This window comes from Varroa destructor, unplaced genomic scaffold (genome assembly GCF_002443255.2).
Source record: "Varroa destructor unplaced genomic scaffold, Vdes_3.0 BEIS01000001.1, whole genome shotgun sequence".
Taxonomy (NCBI): domain Eukaryota; kingdom Metazoa; phylum Arthropoda; class Arachnida; order Mesostigmata; family Varroidae; genus Varroa; species Varroa destructor.
Window position 1 is genome coordinate 22,151,261 of NW_019211454.1, and position 26,193 is coordinate 22,177,453.

The following is a 26,193-nucleotide window of genomic DNA, read 5'->3' on the forward strand; positions in this document are numbered from 1 at the left end:
TATATATGTGTTATAAATAAATTAAAGTATAAACAAGAACAAACACTTTTCTCATCAGAAAGACAATGTCAGTTTTAGATATACGCCATTAGATGAATAGGCTTGATAATAGCTGAAATGTTCTCGATGATTATGTTTACAGGACGTATACTATACCTACCGACCCAGGATGCCCCAATGTGTGACTCAGCTTAATAAAGTGAAATAATGCAGCGCAGATGAGGCGTTTGTTTTTTTTTTAAGTACAAAATTAAATGTGATTGAAACACTCGTCTCTTCACCATAGGCGTAATAATTGGTTAAATTTAATAAAATACAATTGCAGAGGTAACGGTAACAGCGATGAAACTATTATTGACGGGTCTGGAGCGGTAATGATTGCATTGCTTCATTTGAGTTCTTACGAAATACAATTCTGTTTCTGTCACGACCTAGGCGCTCTGTCAAACAATACAGTCGAGACTCTATAGCAGTTGTCGCAGCGTCGGTTATATTTAGTCAGTTGTAGTATACGAAAGTAAGAATAAACTATCTACATCTAGTTGAACTGATCTTTTGGGGCCAGAAATAAGAATCTGCATCCGAGTTTCTGGTAGCTGGGTGATAATTTCGAAAGAGACCCCAGCATTGTCTATGTTGACGTAGCGAAGATACGATTCGAAGAGCTTATTCCCCTGTTCTACTAAGTAAGAGATACCTTTTCGAAATTTCAGCAGTCTGTGTCTTTTACCTTTTTCTTTGGTGCACCTTTGGTGGAATTTCTTGGTGCACCTTCACGGCCCTAGCCAGAAAATCTGATTTGACTATGTTAGTCTTCTTGAAAATAGAAGTCTTGTTATATATTCGTTTGATGAAACGATCATCGACACGCTCCGTGTGTTGTTGAACCTTGTCATCTCGTTTCGGGGCTCACGCGAACGTTATTATCATTCTCGATTAGGGTCTTGGACTGTTCAGTGCAACACAGCTGGCAATCGACTTCTGTTACTTCCTCCGTTTTAGGATGTCGCCTTAGGTATTTCGCCTAAAGGTGCTTTCTTTTATCGTTTGTTATAAAATGCGCACCGATCAATTGCCTAGAGCCGAATTAATGACAGAGGTCCCAACTCCCTGAGAAACTACATTTAACTATGTAATGTGCTTTTCATTTTTGAGTCAAATTGCCCTACTAAATTGCCCTACTACTGTGGATCCCGTGTACTCGGAAACCTAGACCGCAATCTACCTTCCTAGCTTTTGACGTTTATCGCGGTACAATCGAGCCAGGGCGTGCAGTCATCTCAACTGAACAGAGCAATGGTACCTATACATGAGGTTCAGGTTGGTAAATCAATATCTGATACGTAATCTTCAATACATGCTTAAGATCTAGTCATGTTAACGCGAGTGGTGACGTAGTGTACCCTAGACACGCGCGTCGAAATGCATTTACTAATTAGAAGCATAGAAAGTGTACATAAAAGTTGGCACAGCTATTGTTGACAGGATTTTGTCCGTTCGAAATACGTATAAGGCTCCATTATCTACGTCCTAAGTAGTCTAAGGATACGTGAGAGCTTTGGAAACCGCGGTTAGGTGAAGGTAAAAATAAAAAGTACACAGGTCTACTAATGACGGAGTATATTACACTACGCCTGCGACTTGATTTTGTTTTGTTTCACACCCTTTGTGTAATGCGCTGCTTACAAAAGCAAACATAATAGTTCATCGTCCACTTTACATACAAAGCCGGGTTATGTAGTGCTCGAATTCTGTTGCCGATTGAAGCTGGAGTTACAGGATGACGGACTAGTTTTGTTGATTAGAAACGGCGGGATAGTATGTCTCACTGATAATTGGTCCCATAGTATTTACACGAACAGGTGCCGTTCTCTACATAAAAACCTCATGCTCCGCAAATTAAACTATAAAACCCATGTGCAGCGTTATCTTCTTAGTACCTATCGATTTGTTTGGCTTGCCCATTTCCATACATTATCGGTCGTTGCTAGGGTTCCGTTTGTTTTTATGCTTTCACACGGCCCAGTTTTAAACAGCTCGGACATTTTATCCCTAGCGTCCCTAGAAGAAGCGTTCCCTAGAGGAGTGCCGCGTTACTCAGAATATATGTATATATATAATGCTAATTGATTGACGTAATGCTAGCATTAGCAGATTAACGTGCCCAGTAATGACAAATTATAGCACCCTGAACGTGTTAGATAGAATATACAGGAAGCCATCTTCTGTGACTCAGTTTAACAAACCTAACTACGAAAATTAGAGAAAACAGTAATGGTGATCTGTTAAGTATTTATTAGTTTTTCTTTTTTTTCTAATTTAACAACAGAAAATGCGTTTGAATAAATGTTTTTTTATGTTATTATTGCACTATTATCGAGAAACCAATAAATATAATTGATGCCTCCATACTATTTAAAAAATGATATAGGCTAACGGATCTACTAACAATGAGAAAATATTGTTCGAAATGTATAGTGCAGCGCCACATACATATATACAGAACTTTTTTAGAAACATTATACAATTTTATTATATTGTGTATAGTATAAACATTTGCATTGCTTGAAATGACAGAAATACAGCGGTGTCTGTAAACGAAAACGTCAATTTCTTTTTCTATTCTAACGGTCTTTAGACCGTCGTTCAAGACTGCATAATCGATTCCTACATTCATTACCTCCATTGAAACTATAATATATTTATTTCTCCATATTTAGATTCTACCATGAATTTTTACTCATCACACCATCGTACACTCTCCGATCATATGGTGTGACTCACTTGGGTAACACATAATGTAAGTAACTGGCCTATAATGCACCATTTACCCAAACGTTACAGATGGTCCAGCAGCTTCTGTGCTGTTCACATTATAAACCCAAATTCTCCCAAATCCATTGAATAGGGTAAAATAGACATTCACTTGCATATCACAATCAATACTTAATTTAACGATGCCAATAATTCTTAGTCGATCTTTTTGTGTTTTTTACGAAAAAGTTCTCGCTTCTAAACCCTAAAAATTCAACAAAACAAACAGGTTGTAACTAACAATAACAGCAGACTAATAATGCTCAGTAACTCTATATATATATATATATATATATATATATATATATATATATATTAGATTCCGCACAAAAACAGAAATAACCCTTGTCCACTGTGTTCGCAATACGACGAGATTAGCTGGTGATATTTAAAAAGTGGTTAGAAGATTGCTGTCACATAGACAGTCTCATTATGCATCAATCGCTCTTCGGTACTGTATGAAAATCTTCATTTATTATTGGAAACATTAATAATTAAGTCTAAAGTAACTATTGTCTACCAGCAGATGTCGAGTGTCGTTCGACCTCAAGATAATTCTAGTTTTGTTCAATATATAAATCACAGTACTATGAAACAGTCATGCGCTGGGACGTCCAGTAAAGGAACTTTTCCGTTGTACAAGCGACCTACTTGCAATATGCAGGTGTATTCTAACGATTGTTATATAAGTTTTCGACGACGCCCAAGTGCACGCATCGAAGCTTAATAATTACGTAATTTTGAGTACCGTGCTTTTGCGATACCTGTCAGTGCTATCGATCACTCTTCACCTTTTGCACAAGCTTCTTTCCTATGTAGGCGATGGCTCTTCCTGCTGCATACCCCCTAACGTGTATCGTATGCAGGCTAGTCATTTATGTGTTTCAACGATATTTCGGTCAAAGGCATCGCCCCATTTTAAGAATTTTTATTCTACCTGTGGATAATCGTTCTTCTGGAAGAACTAAAACAACATATAAACAGTTTCTATACGCGAATTGTATCTAGTGTCAGCTAAGGTTTATTCGATGTAATTAATTTCTTACACACACACACAGAAGTCTCTTGGCAGCTAGAGGGTTTTCATTTTGTATCTGTTGAGGTAGCAAGACATACGCAAATTACTTCAGTAGAAGGATAACTTAACTCTACAGTACATACGCTACTATGTAATAAGCATTTGACAAGTAACATTAACGGTAATAGAGCAATTTCAATCAATACAGTATTCATTGTAACGCTATAGAATAATAACACTAAATAATAGGAATATAGAAATGTTACAACTCAACTACGCTATTCATCTACGTGTTTCCTGCGAGTTAGATGCGGAACAGGGTGATCCTCGTCATCCTGTACGTGCAGGTATGAACACGCTTTGTACGTGTATAGCAGGATTAATGTGCATACGTCTAAATTGTCAAGACACGAATGCGGACAGGGGAGAAGTGCTGGCTTAACAGTATGGTTCCTCGAAACCTTCGCAAGAGGAAGGAGAAGTAGACGCATCCTTTCGGTATCCCCGCAATGAAAGCAGAGCTCGGATTCGCGCAGTTTTTTGTTGGTAAATAAATTGTACGGCAAATGCATGGATGCTTTTTTGTTCTTTTTCACCAAATCGAGTTTTTTTGACCTGCGTCAACCGGCGTACTTTGCGTCTTTTGTCAAAAGGAGATCTGTGTTGTATCTATAGTAGATAAGAAGGACTCAACTATGCTTCCTTATGGTAGAGACTATCCAAGGTTTAAATTTAGTGATGCGTGTGCATACGCCAGGTAAATTCGGTTCAGCGCACCCAATACCCCATGAGATAATCCCCGCTAACATCCATCGCCCACTGGTATCTCGAACCTAAACGAACGGAAAAAGAACAAGCCCACTATTATTCTCAATGCGCAGATATATAGGCACACTATTCGTGACCTAATGAATTTAGAGAAGAGTAAAGACAAAGAAAGAACTAGAGCGTTGGGCTTCCAATTAGATTACCTGTGGAAAAATCAGATGACATTTACTATAATCTAGTAGTATTCGACACTTGTCTATTCAGAACCATCCTATTTATTTCATTTAGTTCAAACTTTAGCATTTAGGTTGGCGCTTTTTTGTCGTTACTCATTGAGTACCTCTAATCGAGTGATAAGTCTATGCTGTACGTCGCACGTATCGTGTAGACTATCGTGATCGTATCTCAAATATGGGTTGTCGATCAATTGCTTTTGATATTTGAGATAATAGTCAGAAACGGATGAATAAGCAAGGTTAAATACTGATACAGTACTGAATTAGACGAAGAAATGCCGAAAATTATTGGAATGGCGCTAGCTCACGTGCAACGCCCATGGCGCGCACTTTGAATGAAAAGTAGTTGACTGGAAAAACCTAAGCGTGTTCCGGTAACCGTGCAAGCAGTATAACTTCCATAAAAAACCCAATCATGCGAGAACGACCGAGTAAGCATTCGCTAAATAAGCCATCGTATGATATTAACCGAAATCTCTCATCTCGCTTCTGACAGAGCGCACAAGCTCAGAAAATTATGTAAATTTGTGAAGGCTTTATGATACCTTATCGACAACTATTGCTGACTTATAGCTTATTTTTCTACAAATAAAGGCGCGGTAACATGAATTTCCTAAATACTACCTAGTCATGCTTGTTTGTTTGTTGAAATAAAATGACAAAGTCTATAAAAATGTTGTTTTAAATCATCTGAGACAATCCATCATTCCCGAATTTATTACCTGGAGTGGTCCACCGGAGTCACCCTGACATGAATCCTTCCCTCCATTTTCATACCCTGCGCACATAAATATTGAAGGAATAAATTCGTTGCGGCCCGCTGCTTGAAACATTGTCTTACACTTTTCGTTTGAAACAATCGGCACCTGCAACAAGGATGAATCGCATTATTCTAGACAATGTACACATTTACATATGTGAAAAATTATTAGGATTTGTGTGACGTGTCGTTAGTACGTTAATAAATAAATAAGTAAATAACACAAGTTGAAATGAATTTTTCACACAAGATACGTTCATGATGCACATTGAAATGTACAAATACAGTTTCTTGCGTACTGTCACCATCTTTGAACTATCGTCGGCTGTGTTATACATTGCTATAACCGGTATAAAGCGCTGTACCATTGCGGAATCATTGCGTTCTATTGACGAACCTGAACCTCTTGTAGCAGCGAAGGTAGAACACCTCCTTCGTTAAGTCTGCCCCATCCAGTCACCGTAGCGTTTTGGCCTACCAGGTTTCCGGTGGTATCAGGAGGGAGGCATATGGCGGCCACGTGCGGCATATACTGAAGTGACTTATCCATTTTAAGAAGCGCAAGATCGTTTTCATACGTGAAAAAATTATACTGTGGGTGAACGTATTTAGCAGTGATCCCCCGTTCCTGGAATGGATACGGTTCTTGTGTTGACGAGAAATCGAACTCGCCGAGCCGTACGCGTACCTGTGTAACAAGAAGACTGAAACCCAGAGTATCAACAAACCCGTTTACAAACAGGGTTGTTTGCATAAAAAAAAAGGGTATCTTGAATGTTCGGGCGTGAAGAGAACCTATTCTACTCAGACAATCAATTGTCTGAAGTCGACAGGCTGCTTTCCTACCTTAAAGAATATACGACAATTCTGTACCCACAAGGAGACAACAAGCCCTAAACGAATGTCCTCAAGCAGTTTCTCGATTACTGGTAAACACGTTCAACTGATTTAAATGACGCGCACAATTTTGTTCCTTGTCACCCTTAATTGTAAAAACTCTTTGTATTTTAAATCATAAGTTACTTGGTGGTATCTTCTTAGAGCAGAGAAAAGTATTTCATATATGCAGTAACTGCAAACTTGTAGTTGTTTTTGTTTGACTTCGCTTTTTTGTAAAAGGCAACGGCCGTAAACTTAGGCTAAATTTCCTTAGTAATTATTAAAGTACGTAAAATAGCCGGCAAGTTTTAATTGTAGATATCAAACAATCATTTGTAACAATAACAATAGTTTTATAACTATATACAACATATAGATGGGCCTATGCAAAACTGTAACACTCACTCATCAACACAATGTGCTGCCGTAATTATCCAGTTCTTGTTTAAGATTGCGCCTCCACAACGATGAGTGGAAGAGAAACCGAAGAAGGAGCTTCTTCTCACCGAGGCCTGCCATGGCCATTGACCAAAGGATGATGTTTTACCTCCAACCACCTAACAACAGGTTTTAAGGTAATCGAAAACACTACCTTCATAATTTTATTTGTTTAATTGCTGTTTTCAAATGTTATTAATTGGCGATTTTGAAAAGGCGATCACTTAAACAAAAATCTACAAAAAGCAAACCCTAAGGTTTCTTTATCTCAATTCTATGCTAAATAACTTTAAAACGAAGAAGTCGTCATTACGATCGACGCCAAAGCTCACGCCGAAAAAACATCTCTAAAAAAGTGTCACTTAGTAACCTTTTTCTGTGGCCTTAATGGTGGGACTCCGCAAGATTCGGTTCCACCGGTCTCAATGAAATTGTTTTCAAATTCTGCCGCCGCCGCCGCTGCTGCCAAAGTACCTCCGTTGCTGGTCGATGGCTGTGGTTTCAAAGTTGGTATCTGAAGTTTTGTAGTTGCCTGCGTTGACGTCGTTGTGGTAGTCGTCGAAGACCTCTGAATAGTGGATACACTGGCTGGTGAAGTTACTGATGGTTGCATTAGGGGCGAAGTTAATGGAGAACTCACCTGCAGCACAACAAATTGAAATTTCAGTAAGTTCTACAAAGCAAGTCAATAGATTTGCACACGGTTGGAAGTTGAGCTAAGATATACAGTCAATACTAGTGTTTTTGCAGAAGGAACATTTGTAAATCATTTGGTAAATCTGCTGAGCCTAAGAAGCTACATAACAAAGGTCAGCTAAAACATATAAGGGAATAAATCCTGTACAAATACGACTTGAATAAACTATGGTTCGAACCATCAGCTATAAATAACGTTAGCTTCCTCAAATTGCGTGCTATGTCGAGCATGTAACTGTCCATATTTTTTTTCTTCTTTTTCTCATACCCACGGCCCAGGCTAGCTAATAAGACTTTAGAAATCTAACATCAGTCTTCGAGGTGATTTAACATTTCTTAATGTCAAATCACCTCTACCTTGTCATTATTACAAGTATTAAAAGTAATTTCAGAATATGACTGCCTATTTAGAACATTAGTATTAGAGAAAAATTAGCATTGTTTTAGACTTATTGTAAGGTTTACCAAATACAGTGCGGTGCAAGTTACTGACTGCCAATCGGACAATATGTAACAATTATGGGCTCCCATAGTGTACCCACTCCGCTGTTCAAGCAGGACACGCAATTTCTAATATGGCATCAAACTAACAATGCTGTTTACCTTGATATTGTTTGTCTCGGACCTTTTGTCCTTTTACCACGGCTCTCTTACCACACAGTCGTAGCCCGACTTTAAATTAAACTATGTTTTCTCTATTCATATTGATAATGAGAAAGCTTAAGATGCTTCTTGGATTGGGGGACTGTGTAGAAGCGCAAGACTTTAAAACTTAAAAACGAAGTTCGGACTGCTAGAAACGCTTTCAAACAGTTTCAAGGTAATTTTATGAATGACTCAAGCGAAGATATCAACAACTTTAACATCGATTGGACAATTCTTCAGCTAGTCCAACAAGTATTTTGAAGTGTGAAAGAATATTTTGCTATGCGTTAAATCAATAAAAGCTAAGTAATGTAGGTATAAAAGGATCACACTTGGGAGATGGTGAAATCGTGCTCGTGTTATAGAAAAATGGCATGTGCTTTCTATACCGTGGATTTGAATCATTCTTCGAAATTCCGAGAACCGCTACCTACACGAGTCTGGAATTAAATAACTTGTGTATAAAGTCGAGTTACAAGAAGACGCCATCTTATACCTAGCCTGAGTTAGGTAAACGGTAAAATATTACTAAACGCTATACGACAAATTTGACTAAAAATATTTTTAAAAAATTCACATTTTTTTCAATTTTAGTACTGTTGCCAATTTTTTTCCGAAGTTCATCTTGTCTCAGGTTTGCTTTTTATACATACATTTAGATATTATTTCTTCATTATTATGTCCTCAATATACTAAGATATCGTAAGTCTCTCTAAATAGGAATACAGAAAAAAGTACAGAAAATTGATGAAAAATCACTAATAAAAATACCTGAGATTTGCAGGCTATCATTGAGATTAGACTTGAAGTCAGTCTGTGATTTCTTTAATGAACTCTATCTTCACTCTATATGAACCTCAGTTAAGGCCTCGTATTAATTTGAAAGCCTTTGTCTGAGACCTGCACTCACTCCGATCTAATTCCGGTTCCGATATTATCGGGTGGTAATGGAACAGTTGAGTTGAACTCGATCTACCAACAGGGAACCTAGACAATTTCAGATCGACCTTTAGCCATGTTTAGTTTGTCCAACACAGGCTAACAAAATTAAGAAAAATACACCCTTAAGTTTTTCAACTTTGAAGTTTCCGCTTGAAAATAACCGTTCAAACGTTGAGCGCATGTAAATTATACCACACAATGAACACCTTCCGATATTTAATTAATACGATTTTTAAGTGAAAATCGGAGAGGTAGCCACAGTAATCCCCTTTATACATACAATAACGTGTCTCAAGAAGAGCGCAGGATCTGGGTTTCGTTATAAAATGAATCATTTTTTATTTAAAAGTGCTGATCTTTTTTTGCAGTGTAAACAAGGTCCTCGTTGAGCTTTTATTATTCAGATATTGCGCTGCAATAATATCGCTTCTCATGGGTCGCTAAACAATCAAGGTATCTCGATGTAGCAGATTACATACGAAAGAACACCGTTTGCAGTTTTCAAATAGTATATATATATATATATAGTTATTAGTTTATATGGCTGAATTTTTAGTTAGCTAAAATAAGCAGGGTGTTAGCTGCGACAGAACACAGGACTCATTACATGTTGGCTGTTTTCTTTCGTAATAAACATATTCGAAGCGATATATCATTTTTAAATGTATATTGAAGTTCATACAAATCAGCACTTTTTAATTTATTTTAAATTTAAGGACCAATTTTTCCCTATCATAGATGTAGTGAGTTGCACTCCTATTGAGACACTTGAAAAAGTCTTGTATCCTGCTGGTTTGTGCGTGTTACCTTACCAAAAACGGAAATAAGATAATACACGTTAACTCTTATGCTCATGTTTTGCCATATAAACAACAGTAACAAATATGAGAAAACGCTACTACCGAAGTCCAATACATCTTTGAATCAGGTCTATGATGTCGTAGCTTAACTATTCGCCGTGCTCCGTTGCGTCTAACTATTACCTCGATAGCTCAAGCTTTGTTTGTATACTTTAAGGCTTAAACATATCAATAAACTCAGTGGTCAACGTCGTTGAACTAGAAAAAACCTGTCTAAGTCGAAAATGTTACAGAGTATAGTCTTGATGTTTGAAAAGGGCGCACAAGACAATAAAGATGATGCTATAGAGTGCGTACTATGCAACGATTCCTAGCACCGCTGAACAGGTGCCAGGGGAGAATATCGCTACCTATTCTGCACGCGTTCGTCAAGTGACGAACGTAGTGTTTTCTGATTGTAAATTTGCAAAATCAAATAGGTATTTCGAAAGATGAATTTAGATTGCTGCCTTATATTATGTGGCGGTGCTATTTCGTACAATGATAGTAGGTCGAACAGGAGTCGTGGCAGGTTTTAACGCGATGATTGGCATGGTGATGCCAGGTTTGACAAGAAGTGTAGGTCGAGGCCGAAAGATTGACCAAAACGAGTTGACAATCGTTGGCCGTATCGTTGGCGGCCATCGCTGTAGACTGTGCGTCATCAAAGTTGTCATAGTTGGTGGACGACTGAATTGAAAATAGGGCCCGCCTATAGCCACCGGCTGCTTATGCTGCACCTGTTGAGGTATTGAACACAACGACAGGGAAAAAGGCAATAGGGACAAAAGCTCAGTGTCTGTGTGAATTAATCAAGTGCCACCCGGTGCATCAAGTGTCATAATGATTTTATATATATATATATATAGACTAAAATAAAACCACCAAAGGACTTCTGGTCTTTGATATATGTTTAGATATTGTCAATTGAGAGGACCAATTAAGTGGAACGATTGAAAAGCACCAGTTTGGTTCTCATAAATTTAGTCTGTTTTTTGCCACCGTTCTTAATTATAACAGATCCTTTAGCCCACAAAAAGCTTACAAGCGAATTACTGAATTTAACAGCAGATACCAAATCGATCTTTTACCCAGCTGAAATAGAATAAAAAAAATAATGATAAATAAATCCTGTTGGGTATCGCCATTAGATTAGCAAAAAGGCCCGATATTTCACAAGCCACGGTAAGTGGGACCGAAACCCAGACAAGATCAAGTGAAATTTTCATGTAATCTTATACTTACTGGCAGATTGGCTATGCTAAGAACTGTAGGAAGCGTTGGACTACCGGCGGGTTTCATGTGTTGTTGCAATGGCCTGGGCTCCCATGTTGCGTTTGTTGAACTGCTACTCGCTAAACCACTGAACGCCGATGCAATACCGTTTACTTGAGGCTGGGAGGCTTCTGCTAACGGTGACTCCAATGAGTTTTCCTCATCGTCTATGTCATGACTCGGAACCTGTGTTGATGGTTTACTGTCTTCTGCACAGTCGCGTACGCAACGGTAGCCAGTGTTTAGACATAGTATAAGTATAATTAAAGCTGAGCGCCTTAGAGTTGGAGTTATAGTCTGCTTATTACGCGTTATTACTTGACTTATATGTATATGCGCTAATGGGGTCCAAAAACGACCTGCTATAGACCTACACGGAGTCAAACGGAACCGCTGATACACTTTGTCCTCATAATGACTCGACCTGCTCTCTTAAAAATACGTCAAATTCGGCTTGAAAGTAGAAAATATGGGATAGTAAACTGAAGGGAATGTTGAACTGCTAAGCCGTATACATATTTTCGGTTTTTTTTTACAAGGACCGCGATCTCCTTCCATAGCGAGGAGCTCAGTAGGAGAGGAAAATTATAATGTGGTCTTCGACGCCTAATGTCTGTAGACCTCTTACCTGTGTGATCTGGCTTGCCACAACAACTCCCATAAAGAAAGCCATCTGTGCAGGTTCCAAGGTGCTTGCCGTCAGTTTTAATACACTCCCACACGAACATACATCGGCCTTTCTCTCCCTGGGCGTTTGAACATGACTTTTTTGCTCCCATCTTTGCGCCTGTTTAGAAAACATTATTATTGTAGACTTTTCACATGTGAAACAGTTTCATTGCATGGATAAGTCATTCTATGTTTCTCGGTTGTTACTGGTAAACACAAATTCGCGAGTGCAATTGACAATAGGAAACTTGAACCTTAGCTTATTACCACGTCTTATAACGGGCTAAAAAAGCAAAATTAATTATTTTTTCACTTCTGTTCACTGACGTATAAACCGAAAACCGTTAATGTCTTTGCAGGCATCTTGTAGGTATCTGTAATTTCAAAATTTTTAAATATACAATTCACGATGTCGTGAACAACTCAAACCGCGGATTTGTGTGAATTTTTAAACAAATCAAGATTTGGCCACCGCAATTTAAAAATAAGATACTTATTCTGGATAATTGCCAAGATATCTAAAACCTCCAGTAGCTCGATCGTAGAGGAAAAATAAATTAGGGAATCCGGTAGTCGTACAAAAATTTTTCTGTTTTAGAACAATGCTTTGACATGTTGACATAGAATTAATTTTTCATTTATTTAATTCCTAGAAATTATCTAAAGCGATTAAGGCGAATATAAATTATTACGACAACGAAGATGAAATTTTGTCTACTGTACAACGATCCCAGACAGCAGTAGTAGTAAAAGCAAAGGATGGTCGCAAATTTTCCCGGTTTTTCATTAGTGTATTCATAGCGAATGTAGTATAACACAAAAAAAGAAAAAATTTCCTATAGTAAATCATTTGACAAATGATAGCAGCTGAAATTTCTGTGTCCTAACGACGGATTTACTTGTGTTGAGAACAATGTAGGCAGTATTTATAGCATTAAAATGTTAGGAAAAATTGCTTGAGGTACAAAAAAACGATAAAAACGATAATATAGCAGGCCACTTTTTGCTTGTATGCATAGAAAATCGCATAGAGTTGGTTATACAAGGTTAGATAATACCATCACGCTTATGTACTAAAAGCCAACGCAAACTTTTAACTAGATGTAACCAAATATGTACCTATTGACATGGGGACGAAAAGAACGACTACGACTAGAATCAAGCTCATGTAAAGATCGGGTATCGTGGATTTCATAGTCCCCCTCCGCCGTCTCCGATTTTTGCATTGATTCGGCGCACGTAGTGTGGGCGTTCTGCCATTGTAAAACGACACACTAACTAGACTTTTGTGGTAGCGCCATCTTGATGAGGGCATTCGCATTTCTAGTGTTGATCGCGACCCCCCCTCGCGGGCCATCCTCGAGGCCCTAACCGTTTACTGCTGCATCATGCCTTTCTATGGCCCGTCGCTGTAAAAAAAACATAAATAAGTTGAAATTAGATTAAAGCAATTAGGCTTAAACAATTCATTACTGTGTTACATATAACATCTTTAGGCTTCATATTTCAAGAACATATGCGTCATGCGTACACAAACAATTTAACGTCATTGCTAAAATAATTTTTGTGTTTTTTTAGGACTTTTTTTTAGAGAGCTTAAGAGCGAATGCAGCGGTACTGATAGAGGCCCGAAAATCACGCAACCCTGAAAGGTTAACTACATTTCCATTATAGCTTTCGTTGAATCAAAAAGTAAGATAAATAAACATCACCTTAGGAGGCAAGGTTACCTTATTAGGTCCTGGTCTGGATCTTATTTCTATTGGCAATGAATTCGTTTAATTGATTTTTTAAGGTGATTTTTGTTTATTTTTTTTCGTTAACATAAAAACGGCTCATTAGAGGAACAGCCGAACCCGTCAAAAGATCGTTATGTAATCTTTTAAATAGTTATGATCGTTTAAAAGTAATACAATTACATGAAATACACAATCTCAAGTTTCTCTTCTAATGTTTAAAGACCTTACACTTTTACATTATAGTGCAAAACGTTTGGCTTAGTTAATTAAGTATATTAATTCTTTCGTGACATTATCGCAACATGCTTCTAACGCAAGAGGTTGACGAACGGCAATGATATCCTTACATTGACGTTCGGCCACGTTCCGCATGGGCCAATAATGTTGAATACGATCGAAGTAATCAAAATGATCTGTTACATAACTGCTCAAGCCGCTGTTTCAGTGTTGCGACAAGTGACTGCCCCCTTCAAGCTACAGGTTTCCAAGGCAACCGAGTGCGACTAAACTATGTCGTCATCGAGTGGGCAGTTCCAATGTGGTCTTGCAAGACTCGCGTAACAGACAGAAGCAGGCGCATGACTGTCGTTGTTTTGACTTCACAGCTTCGCTTGTTTTCCCCCGCGTATTAGCCCACACCATAGTGTTACAGCCCTGGAGCGCGTTCGCTGTTCATCTTGATGTCATTCATAACTCACACGCAAGTCACCATTGAACATTCTCGTCCATCTACATCACGTCATGTCAGCTCAACGATGCGTGAGCTCAACAGCTCCCACTGGACTCTGCAATACCATACAACGTGTTGTGAAAGTTTTTAGGATCATTAACTGCAACGACACAATTTGTAACCCAGGTCTAAGTTCTGGCAAAACGAACATGGCGATGGAAAGACGTGAGTAAGCGTGAGTGGAACAGGAACGACTTTAACTACCTCAAGGAATTTGGCCATTTTGTCGTTTATAACATAACCTGTCGACAGTTAGTCCTTTCAAAAGCTGGCTCCTCTTCATAACTGCAGAGAACTGGTATAACATAAAGCCGTTGCTATTGATAACGATGCCACTGATCAACAAATCATATATACATGCACCAGTGTAACCGATGACTATGCGTTCTTGAGTAAGAATGCGGAGCTTACAATCAATCTTGCTAAGACTAGCCTAGGCTCGACACCTCACCGTTTCTAGCCACTTCACTATAACGGGCGTTGAATAGACGATGAAACTTAGATGTAGATCATGGAGCAACGACGATTGCTCAGTCGACCATAGGCGCTAGTGTTCACAGTGAGGATAGCAGCTTCTCGATGACCTGTTGACTGATATTTATCAAATCGTTTGTCACCAATCTTTATTTATAAATTAATAAACCTTTATTATAAATCGAGCAGTAACTTGACAATGATGCATGAGCTAGAAGTGTTTTAGCAATGATGCTATAATAAATACATATATATACATAGAGTGAGGAAGAGAGATTATTTTTCCATCACAGTCTCGCTTGTCCTAAAGCCATATTTTGAAAGGCAGATTGAAACTAAGTTGCATTGTTGCAAGTTTCTTCACATGACCACCTTGAAGGCTACACAGGCCACATGCAACCGATTCGAGTTACTGCTAATTTTATAGAGAAACTGAAGGAACGAAAAGGGACAACTCTTTTTAACTGAAGTACCATACTATCGCCTTCGTTGCACTATATGTCGTTGTGGTCAACAAAGTGTGCGAAGGGATGTCTGACGACCTTCTTAGCTCAACGCACTGTTCAGATAAAATGATAATCACAAAATTATGATTAACAAACATCGGCTGCTCTAGCTATAATCATATTCTGTTAAAAAAAAAAAAAAAAAAACTTTACACGAAATTATTTGTGACCCATGTAATCTGTCTGGCAATGTGTGGACCAACGAGATAAGTAGTGTTTTCATTTGATACGTTTTCGAAAATTAATTAATGTTAGTAGGCTCATCCAGTTCGTCTTCGACGAGTATTTTGGCATATTTTTACTGTATAGTCTTTTCCATGATATCAGTTGTTTTTAACGACAGCGATAAACATATTTTGACCCATATAGTCCAAAATCCCTCAAACATATTTAAGCGGAAATCAGCACAAATCTCTCATCTTAAAAATTCTAACTATAATTAGTTTAAATACACCCATATATTATGCATTTATTTGGAGGGTGTAGACGCAGTGCTGTTGACGCTGAAATTGCAATAGATAGTACTCGAGTTTTAGGAGGCTTTAGGAGTGGGCACTTTCCTTTTTTCGCAGTAACGCCTATTCGTTGTTCGCGAATCATCCAATTTGAAACGTAACGATTAATATATCTTCTCTCTAGTGCACTATCGTACTCGGCACTGTAGCATAGCTACCTTCCATATGGAATCGGAGAGTAGTAGACCGCCTTTCTTCCTTTTTTTTTTTTTTTTACCTGTCGTTGTCTCTTAGGATTTCGATACAAGCTGAAAAATTTAGTGTAAATCTTTTCGATTACATATAAAGTGTGAATCAGCGCATTTTTGCTTCGTTTTTGTATTGAAGGGTCTTCGAATGGCAAGTAGAGCGGCACGTCCCAGCCATTGCAATTGACGGAAACAATCCACTCCAGCCAGCTTCTTACTAATATCGAAGTAGGTATCTCTGTTCGCTGAAAGTTTCTCAATATCATCAGGTGAATAGCGCAAAAAAAATAAGAAACAAACAGAGAAAATAGAACGGAATTCCTTTCTCTGAGTGCCAGAAGTAGAAGCCTTCGAAGGCAAGGGACGAAGCGAGGAACAATCAACGAGCAGCTAAAGAAAGTAACTCAGATAGGACAAAATGATTAACCGCACAATACCAATAGTAATAATGCTAGCAAATTTAATCATTGAGTATCGCTGAACATTGCGACGCCGGTGTCGCATTAACCGAGATGGGCGAATGTAAGTTTTACAGGAAATTCGGAAAAATTGAAATTGTAGTTGTTAGTTGAAGTTTTTCGTTAGATGAACATCTATTACGATTCAACGATTTCCTCTTCTTGCAGTTGATGGACATCTGTCTGGTTTGCCCGAGTGGACTTTTGGGTCGAAGCCATTTCCATTGACCGTAGCATAATGGCGAGCCTGTTATTGCTGCGGCGCGCACACAGAACATCGCAATCGAACAGGCGTTCTTATCGTCACTTTATGGGTTTAATGGAATGGATAAGAAATAGATCTTTGTCACTTCACGCCGAAAAAGCCAATAGCCTAACAACAACATTGCAAGCTAGTGAGGGCTCTAATCTGCCAAAAGAGAGAGCTCGAGAAGTTAGACTATAATATAACTGTATTAGGTTACTAGCATTGGGAGGCGGATAATCGTACAAAAACGAAAAAAAAAAAAAAGATATTTGTAGTGGCGCTAATAATAACGGAAGGGGCTGGACTTGAAGCAGTGTTTAACGGTAGTAACGATAGTATGAAAACTTAACGAACCAGGTTCAGTGGTAATAGCAGCGGCAGTAGAAGCCACTGTAAAAGCGAATAGAGGCAGTAATAGCATCACTGCCATATCGCCTGCCTTCGCTTTGGGTTCGGGGTTAGCGTCGACATTGTATCTAACTTTTCCACTACAGGCCAGAAACATGCCGGAAGCTAACATCTGCCCAAGGATCAAGTGATGACGTCATTCTGGTGCAATTTGGCCATGCCATAGGAACGTATAATAATGACAAAAAAAAACAACAAGGGTACCGTACCATGATTTTAAGCTTTCAATATAAACATTAAGAAGTAAATTGAATGGCACGAAAAGAAGAGTTCTTAAACATAATTATACAAGAAACCTGTTTAAAAAGCCGTAGCTGAATTCTTCTGCACAATAAGTGAGGATATGTGAAGAACAATTTGAAGGCATCGAAGTGTATTAGTTCGAATTCGATCTAGCGCAAAGCTTTTAACAGTAATCCCTAATCTAATTCTCAACTAAATATTCACCCGTGGCGTTCGGATTTCAGGCGGCGACTAAGTGATTCGGAGCGAAAGTGTCAGCAACAGATCCCCATGGTTGCCTTCGTAAGAAGTTAACTCGACAGAATTCAGCCTGGATCATCGAGTTGTCCAAATGCTGAGTTGTTAATAGGGCAAGCTTTCGGCATTACATAGTATATACGCCATTAAATATTTTTATATACCAGAAAGAGGTACGGCGCTGTCATGCAATACGCAGCCCGTATATGTTGTCAGTGAGCTTGAGTGATTGATGCCTAAAATGTAAGTATACGCGAACAGGCGCACCCAGCTATTGAGAGAATTATGGTAAATCTGATAGGTCTGTACCTAAATCAACGGTTCAGTCTTTTCAAACTGTCCTTTCATGCAGAGTTGCACAAGTAAGCACAGAAACATGCCAGGATGATTCACTACTAACCATCGAGCTGCTCTGCTAGAAAGGAACGTCTGCTTTACGGGAGTTGGACTTAGCACTATAACTGAGCGATATTATTATGGGTTGATGAGAACTCTGGTAAGTCTGAGATATTTCTGCCTATTCCGCAATGGATCGAACCATTGTTTATGCAATGAGATGACTGTTTTGTTGAATATATTATTTTCACGTACTTTTTTTTTAATAACGCTTTGAAGACCAGTGTTTCCTGTCTGCTGATCGAGTAGTTACGAAGCGTTTTATTTATACATTGATTAATATTAGCTCGATGTCGCAAATTCAACTCTCGATTGGCGGATCAGCGAAGTGCTCTTTGAAACAAGGAAATAGTAAAACTATAGCGACATGCAAGTTATCAATTGTAACTGAATTATCATGCGTACATCCAACAAACAGGTACACCGCAGCGAGGTAATTAATCTATGGCACCTAAATAAGGCCCTGACAAATTGAGCTCTCGAAAAGCCCGCCGCTATCTTCCATGATTATTGCATTATAACCGCCTTGTTCATAGCAGTAACAATTATTAGGGGACAGGGCGGTCTAAAATCACGCCGATCTCCTTCGTAAGTAGCTCTTCAAGCATATCTTAGGCCTTATAGGGTACATCATGCTACTTCACATGTTAAAATTATAACAAAATTAAATCGTATGCGTCGCAAGAAGACAAATGCGACATTTTTTTGATTATATCATGCAGTTACGGTTGTGCATTATTCGATGACGGATATAACGCTCTCATGCGTTCTTCCATCTACTACCGTATTGGAATTTCTGTCTGGTCACGTTTCTTTAAAGCGAATCGTGCGTGAATCATGTATTCCTCCTGTCTTCTATAGGACGCTTCAATAAACAGCTGCAAAATGTCTGTGAACGCTTGCTATAACTGTTATTTTAATTATCTACACTATATGATCTGTGCGTCGTATTGCACAATCTGGCGGAAATGTAAGGGTTTCTTATATATACATATATTGAAAGTGACAAAACTGACTGCGTCTTCAACTGGCACTGAACAACATCGATAAAATAAATCTTGTTCGAGAGGAGCAACCATAGACACTGTTCTTTTATAAACTTCGAATACCAGCAAAAAGCGTCGTCGTGTAGTGCTTTTTAATTCTCCGTCGTTTAACGGTTACGCGGCATGCTGGTATCCCCTTGCTACCGTCTTTCTTAGTTTTCATATGATTTTTGTGTGACATATTGGCCAAAAAAGGATTTCTATCTAGCTCGGTCGCGGGTCAAAGAATGGCGTTGCTTAAAGTGCTCACTCAAGTCATTCACCGCAACATCACACCCTGAGGAATAACTCAGGGGACTATTACAAGTACCACCATATTGAATGAGTGTTTGTTGAGGCATCTTAATCCGGGTGGGAACGGAAGCACGGAAGGACGATGTCATATATATAAACAGCCGCAGCCATATATATGTATGGATGCCGTTGCTGCTGTGATTACTTTCACTATTATATAGTTCATTCACGCTAAGAAAAACCGAAATCGAGCAGTGGCAGCTAAACTGGAGTCGCTCATAGTTGTAGTTAAACTCTTCGAAGCGAGACCAAAGAAGTACCGAAGAAAAATGGCAGTACGATGACGATTCTTAAACCAGTGTTCTTACGGTTAAGTGCGAGGGGCTTCATGAATTAGTCTGTCCACATGACCGCGCTCGCGTAGCAAACGATTTGCAATAATCAAGCCCATATAGCTTTGTTGTTCAGCTTGTAGGACCTAAATAGTCAACCTGATCCTTAGCTATTGCCACCATCATCATTATAATATACATATAATGGCGATATCTATTGCGATATCGTTATACTACTGTCATCGTCGGTACTTACTAGGATCGCTATTCCGTTTGGCTTTACCAATATTGCGAAAAAGCCGCAGTCTTGCCTGTTTACCACTAACGTTTCACTCGATGGCCTGATTCGTCCCCGACATTTGTGGGGTATTGTTACGAGAGAATGCAACGGACTTCGAAACTGAATTTTGAACTATGCGTTAATAACGGACGAAATTTTATTGGTAAATACTGATGATGGTGATAACATTTCGTAAGAAGGCCATAAACGGATGTACGGTACGGTACGGTACGGTTTCAAGAACAAATAGCAGGTGATAAAGATCAGCGGGCACGTGACCACATTTTGGCACCCGAAGAACAAGAGCATTTCCACCAACTAACTTTAGACAATAAGTTCAATCTGTGAAACTTTAATCAACAAAGAATTCGCCTATAAAGCATATCGCCGGCCTATAAGACATAGTTCAATGTCTACAGTCAGCCGGATCAAGCGAAAAAATAGTGACGTTCTGGAACGAAATATTGGTTTGACGACTATGGCAAGTAAGTTCGGCTCTAAAGCAACTGTACCATCTGCAGTGGACATCAACCGCATCTGCTACTATGGGGTATTTACTAAAAATAAAATAACGAATGCAACCAACAATCTCAAGCTGCCTAAGCGACACACAGACTATCAATAGAGCAATCGAAGGCAGGCAGGCAGGCAGGTAGTCCAGTTACTATATAACAACGGTAGACCTTATCGTTGGGCCTTAATTATTTTCTAAATTTAGCAAACGAATACTCAACGTTGGCTTCAGCCCACTCGTTCTCCCGCGTCATGTCTGCGTGATCACGAGGCATTCGATAATTTGAAAAGAAAAAAGATATTACATATAAAACAGAATCGAGAGTGTCGAAACAAAAAAAAGGTCTAACACATGTTCAAAGTTATCATTCTGGCCCGAAGCGTTTAGGAGTTATTCAGTTTTAACGTCTGCTGGGCTACGCTTGTGACACCCTACTGGTAAGGAGACGTAAGAAGGGTTTCACGTTGCCGATTTCGAGACATTATTCAAAATTGACGGAAAATGGATCTGCAGTCGATTATCGTTCTCTGCTTGAATATATCTACGCTCACCGGTTAATAAAAATTGAAACTAGCTAGTATAATATATATAATTATTAATTTGATCTTTCTCGATAAAAAACGAAGTTGCGACTGTAGGCTTAAGATACGTTTTTCTGTCTTCGTATGGCTGCATGTATTAAAGCATCTTGTAAACTTTCATAAATTAACGCAAAGTTAATAAGGTATCAAGGCCTTCATTGTTTATGGAGTTTTATTTTACATTGGGGACCCCTGCAACGGTTTTCGATTTCTTGAGCTACAATATATATACAGATAGCGAGTATCAGGGTGCATCCATAATCCTGTTACTGTTGATAATATTGTATATTTTGTTTCTGGAACGATTCTTTCTTAAATTATTCGTAACTTTGCCAACAACTTCTTGCCCTGTCCTAATATATAGCGTGACTACGCTTGAAACGATGCTGAAGGGCACTTTGTTTTCAACGGGTCAACCAACTATAGGCCAGCACAGAGAATCATGGTAGATTTTGATATCGACGATGAACTTACGTTAACGTAACATGGCGTCGATTGAAGAAGTACGTCAAGTTATTATCAGTTTTGGATTTATATAGCGATACTTAACGCCGTTTAGCAATGGTGGAAATTGTGCACATCGAGTTCTCGTAATGAACGTGACGAAGACCTTCCCTACTCGATAACATTATATTATTATATATTCCTATTGTATATTTCTTTCTAGTCTGGACCTACCTTAATTATGTTACCGCACGACTTTGCCCGATACAGTACGATATATCGATAATACTAATCGTTACTGGAAAAAAACCCTTAGAGTCTCCTCAACGTGAAGTTATCCTGAATTTCATAGATCAGTTGGTTACAGACCTAGGAAGCTCCTTTTCATTTCATCTGAAGCATCTAGTGCTGTCTACAAGCAGAAGCAAAAGTAGTTGAACCAAGGAACATTCAACTACTATTTCACAATTAAGATAGCACTACTTCGGGTATTTACCGATGCTGTGTTCGGCTTGAGCCATAGGAATCACAGAGCCTTTTTAGTTACTATCTTTATTCTTGTTCCTACCACATGTCTGGTACTCTGTACCTTGCGATCGTAGAACATCGAGGTGCATTGCGAATCACTGCACTGCTTGGTCCTCAAGCCCCATACATTGCACCCCACTCCATTCCTCCAGCCTTATACGGTTTCTACGAAGCTGATAATAAGCTATAGAATAGTGCAGAGACTTTCTAACCGTTCAAATGCAATTTGGCTGCATCGTCCTGCACAGGTGCTTCTTTTTTAACCCTCAATTTAGTTAAATATAAGCAAAATGATTTCATCATTGCCAAATTATAAAATATGTTGTACTTCAAGGTTTTGTAAGTAACGACGAACGCTTTGTCAAGCCAAGTTAGCTCTGTGCTTTCTCGTGTGTGCTTCACACATTGGTAACAAGAAAGATGTTACGGCTACTCGTTCATTATCGGTGCCATTCTCTTTGTGCCTTACTTCCTAAGGGATATCTGTAGACCTCTTGATTTCTGTCTGTACGCGTTAATTTTTTTGTATTCCAAATAATATCGTATAACATTGGCCTACCTTTCACCGATGGCCGCTTCACCTCGTGCTATTTCATCTGATTAGAAAATCACTCTTTGCAATTCGTCGTCGTTAACTGGCAACAGAAAACACTCTGTCGTTCAGAAGCGCTCCTAAGGGGTGTGATCATGACCAGGCCGCTTAAAACTGTCGACGGTAGTGACGCTGACATTCGGTTTCCCTTGGATGTATTTTTTTGCCATCGCTCTTGTTGTTTAACCACAGGTGGTACCAAAAAAAGGGCACGATGGGCACTGTGCGCGCGGTCTGTGATTGTTTTCTGATACGGAATCGCCGTTGTTTTGCTTAGATGACGTGGAGCCTTGCAGTCGGCACGGCTTTCTTTCAACACAGATCGACATCTTTGTTGCATTCAGACCACTATCGTTATCAGCCTGTCTACCTACACCAGCCATCCGGAGAAACTACCAGCCATCAGCTGTAATAGTGATACCGGTAATAGTAGCAGCAACGAAACGAATTGCATCTGTAGCAACGACACTAGTAATACCACCGTACCACCAGCAAAAAAGTGAGATGATGACGTTTGGTTTTTCGACCAAAAGATCGACCAATTCTACGTCCATCGCTTCTTCTCTTTAGATAAAAAAAAAAAACAGCAGCAAGCAGATGATACGTGATCAATATATGGCGGCAGCAGCAGAAGCACCAGCAGCGACAGTACGAGCAATCAGTGCTCGGCCACTGCTGTTGCAGAAATCGCTACCGAAGCAATCAGATGCCGTCAAAGCCTGGGTTTGGACCCCTCAATTTCTCCGATTCAGGCGACGGCGGCAGCGGCGTCGGCGGCAATGGTAAAAGCGACAATACTAACCGTAGTTGTAGTAGTCAACTATTCATCTATTTGTTATCAGGAATAATTTCCTAGATCGTTCATCGTAAATCCATTGAGTCAACGACGATGCAGCGAAAGCTGCGACAGCTAAGCAAGAAAAGAGCTAAAAATCGCAGGTAGTAGAAGTCGTCACTTCAGTAGAAACAGCTTTTTGTCACGAAGGATGACCGATATCGGGTTGGACATTATACGGCATCGCAGTGCAACATATTTGTCCAATTCTTGCTACACGGACCTGCACTAGACCGGATAGAGCATTCAGCCCCGAACGGAGATGATAAGAGATTGCCCTTCTATCTATCTACTATGTCGGTCAAAGTCTTCTAGTGGCGATGTAACACATAAGTCTGGTCAGTAGGGAAGAGATCGCAGAGGAACCAGGACGTAAGTGAAAAATGCTGCACCTTACGATGGAAAAAGTGCGCCATGCATGAAGGTATCAGGTCAGGACGTTTCGAGGTAAATAAAGCATTACATCATTGCAACAAAAGCTAGCATGGTAGGCTTCACAAAAGAGCAACAATATATCGTGGCCATATATGCGCATGATTGAAGATTGCGCATATTGCAAGTTGACTTTTGTTCCACCGCTGTACCTAAGCAGCCTTGTGCACGACTGTATCCATGTACGTCACCATAAACAATAAAGTTTCTTGCACTTGTTCATTGGTTGTCACAAACGGTAGCTGTGCCTTGTTATGGCCATGATCGAGGCGAGCTGCAATGTACCTTTACGTATAGTTTCTATGTGACCACATTTCTATGTGCTGTCACGATGGACGAACGAAACGCTAGCCATAGAGGTCCGAATCCATCGGAAGTGCTCGTGTTATCTTGCAAATGCCCTTCGAGCTTGTTTTAGCCGTTGAACGTTTTAGGAAAAAAAGCGGGCCCTTCAGTCGCGAATAGCAGAAATCAAGTATAGAAAGACGTGTCTCGTTATAGATATTAACCACAGTTATCATCGGCATCAAAACCACCTCCAAGGGTCCCCCTCCGTAAGCGAGAGCTCGCGGAAACGTTGTTGGGCTACGAGTAACTGTATGTAGATGCGTAATAATATTAGCCACGCCGGTAGCAGCGTTCGGCATGCGTGTGTATACACTTTCCTCAGTATACAGTAACCCTCAGGAGGCTAATGGTAGCAGCTTTCCCTCAGATAGACAATGGATGCGGAAACCGGCCAACACGAAGTTGGTAACGACAACAATAAAAAGAATTGGTAAATAAAAGAGGAAAAGCATAAGCAAACCAATAACGACGACGGAAAAGAGACGGTGGAGGAGGAGAGGGGAAAGGAGCCGACGACTACGAAAAAAGAAAGACGAAATAACTTGACAAAAAAGCAATATGGGAGGACAACAGCGCAGCACTACTTCTGTTGTAGCTAAACGCACCTATGTGATCGGCGCCCACGTCAGCCGAAACGACCAAAGAAACAAGTATGTTTGAAAATGTCAGAGAAAGCCCAAGGAAATCGATGCAGTAAACGTGACGATGATGGTCGCGGTGACAATGATGCTGCTGGTGATGATCATAATGATGGTGATGATAATGACGAGCCTATAATATTGATGACGATAATAGTAGCAGGCAGCGGGAAGTAGGGAACCGTCGGTGCGTTGGTGCAAAAGTGAAAACTTCGCGCATCCACCCCGGAGTGACCCCAAGACCGACTACTGCAGCGGCCATTGCGAAACGTTCCCAACTATACCGCCACTATAGCTTCCAGCACGACGACGCCGACAGAGGTCCACAATCAGGCACCGGCCAAGCGTGCTACATCTGGTAGATCACAGGATCCATGCTGATACCTAACCGCGATCGTTGCGGTAAGACTGTTAGAACTTATAAATATGGATTTGACTGAATAAATTGTTATATCAATAGCCGATGCAGGGAAATAAGCGTTCGCAGCTCGCAGCGAAAACCCAAAATATTATGACTGAAGCAGACGGGGCACTCATGCGTTGACTCTGGCACAGACGCAATTCGATGAAGATGAAAAAATCGACCTGATAGACTTTACGTCTTTTCACCCCTTTGGGCAGATTAGAAATAATAATGGCTTGTTCATAGATCTTAAACTATCAGAGAGGTCGCTGACTCTTTGCGGCTTCTGGCTATGGTCGAGCTTGGAGGAATATTTTACAGTTTTTCTATCGGTTTCCGTAACAATGTAAGTATAAGAAAAAAGACCGCAGAATATATATATATATATATATATATATATACCAAAATCGTTACATTTGTGAAACCTTAAGTCATTTGTCATATTTATTAAAACAAAACCAATCAAGTATTATTGGGCACGTAATTGTGGTTTTTAGCTTTATGCCTCGCACTTATTTTGCAAGCGATGCTGTTCCAGGAAAAGGTCTGAGAACATACTGGCTGAGGAAATCAAGACCTTCGAGATCTCAATACGCATTTATTGCTATGGAAAGAAGTCTAAAACAATGCGACACAATTGTCAATACTAAATAAATATATTTTCACGACTTTTCTCTAACGTTGATGCTTTTCACTGAATTTAATGTGTTTTAGAATCCATGTTGAGAGGCATTGTTTGTTTGTTTGTTTGTTGCAGAAAATTGTAAAGAATAAACCACGTAATTGTTTCAATATGTGTTACTTTTTGAGAATGTGGTCGTCATAAAAGCTCTATGGTTTCTAGCCTTCCATATATTTTAATAATG

General features: G+C 39.4%; 2 protein-coding genes across 6 annotated transcripts in view; one reads left to right on the forward strand and one right to left on the reverse strand.

Moving 5' to 3' along the window:
* Positions 1-2,278: 2,278 nt before the first annotated feature.
* Positions 2,279-26,193, reverse strand: part of LOC111245033 (uncharacterized) — a 42,813-nt gene continuing 18,898 nt past the window's right edge. For 3 of the 5 annotated variants that reach the window (XM_022792797.2, XM_086982541.1, XM_022792788.2), the window contains exons 2-10: positions 13,099-13,388; positions 11,939-12,097; positions 11,281-11,519; positions 10,536-10,775; positions 7,284-7,553; positions 6,881-7,032; positions 5,994-6,300; positions 5,559-5,702; positions 2,279-4,665 (exon numbers count right to left, since the gene is read on the reverse strand). In XM_022792797.2, coding sequence (XP_022648532.1) covers positions 4,522-4,665; positions 5,559-5,702; positions 5,994-6,300; positions 6,881-7,032; positions 7,284-7,553; positions 10,536-10,775; positions 11,281-11,519; positions 11,939-12,097; positions 13,099-13,336 — 1,893 coding nt within the window. In that variant the 5' untranslated portion in view covers positions 13,337-13,388 and the 3' untranslated portion in view covers positions 2,279-4,521. Of the gene's footprint in view, positions 4,666-5,558; positions 5,703-5,993; positions 6,301-6,880; positions 7,033-7,283; positions 7,554-10,535; positions 10,776-11,280; positions 11,520-11,938; positions 12,098-13,098; positions 13,389-14,065; positions 14,286-26,193 lie in introns of those variants that run through there. The other 2 variants (XM_022792777.2, XM_022792770.2) reach the window with 2 other exon arrangements.
* LOC111245050 (uncharacterized) lies at positions 7,445-14,350 on the forward strand. The gene is made up of 3 exons (XM_086982557.1): positions 7,445-7,579; positions 13,558-13,631; positions 14,164-14,350. The coding sequence occupies exons 1-3, from the start codon at positions 7,517-7,519 to the stop codon at positions 14,348-14,350; spliced, it is 324 nt and encodes a 107-aa protein (XP_086838683.1). The 5' UTR covers positions 7,445-7,516.

What these genes read in the sequence shown, in the direction of transcription:
- LOC111245050 (XM_086982557.1), top strand. Translation starts at nt 7,517, where the DNA reads ATGGTTGCATTAGGGGCGAAGTTAATGGAGAACTCACCTGCAGCACAA. An exon ending in CACAACAAATTGAAATTTCA is followed by an intron (nt 7,580 to 13,557) that starts GTAAGTTCTACA and finishes GTGTTTTTTTAG; the next exon opens with GACTTTTTTTTAGAGAGCTT. An exon ending in AAATCACGCAACCCTGAAAG is followed by an intron (nt 13,632 to 14,163) that starts GTTAACTACATT and finishes CCGCTGTTTCAG; the next exon opens with TGTTGCGACAAGTGACTGCC.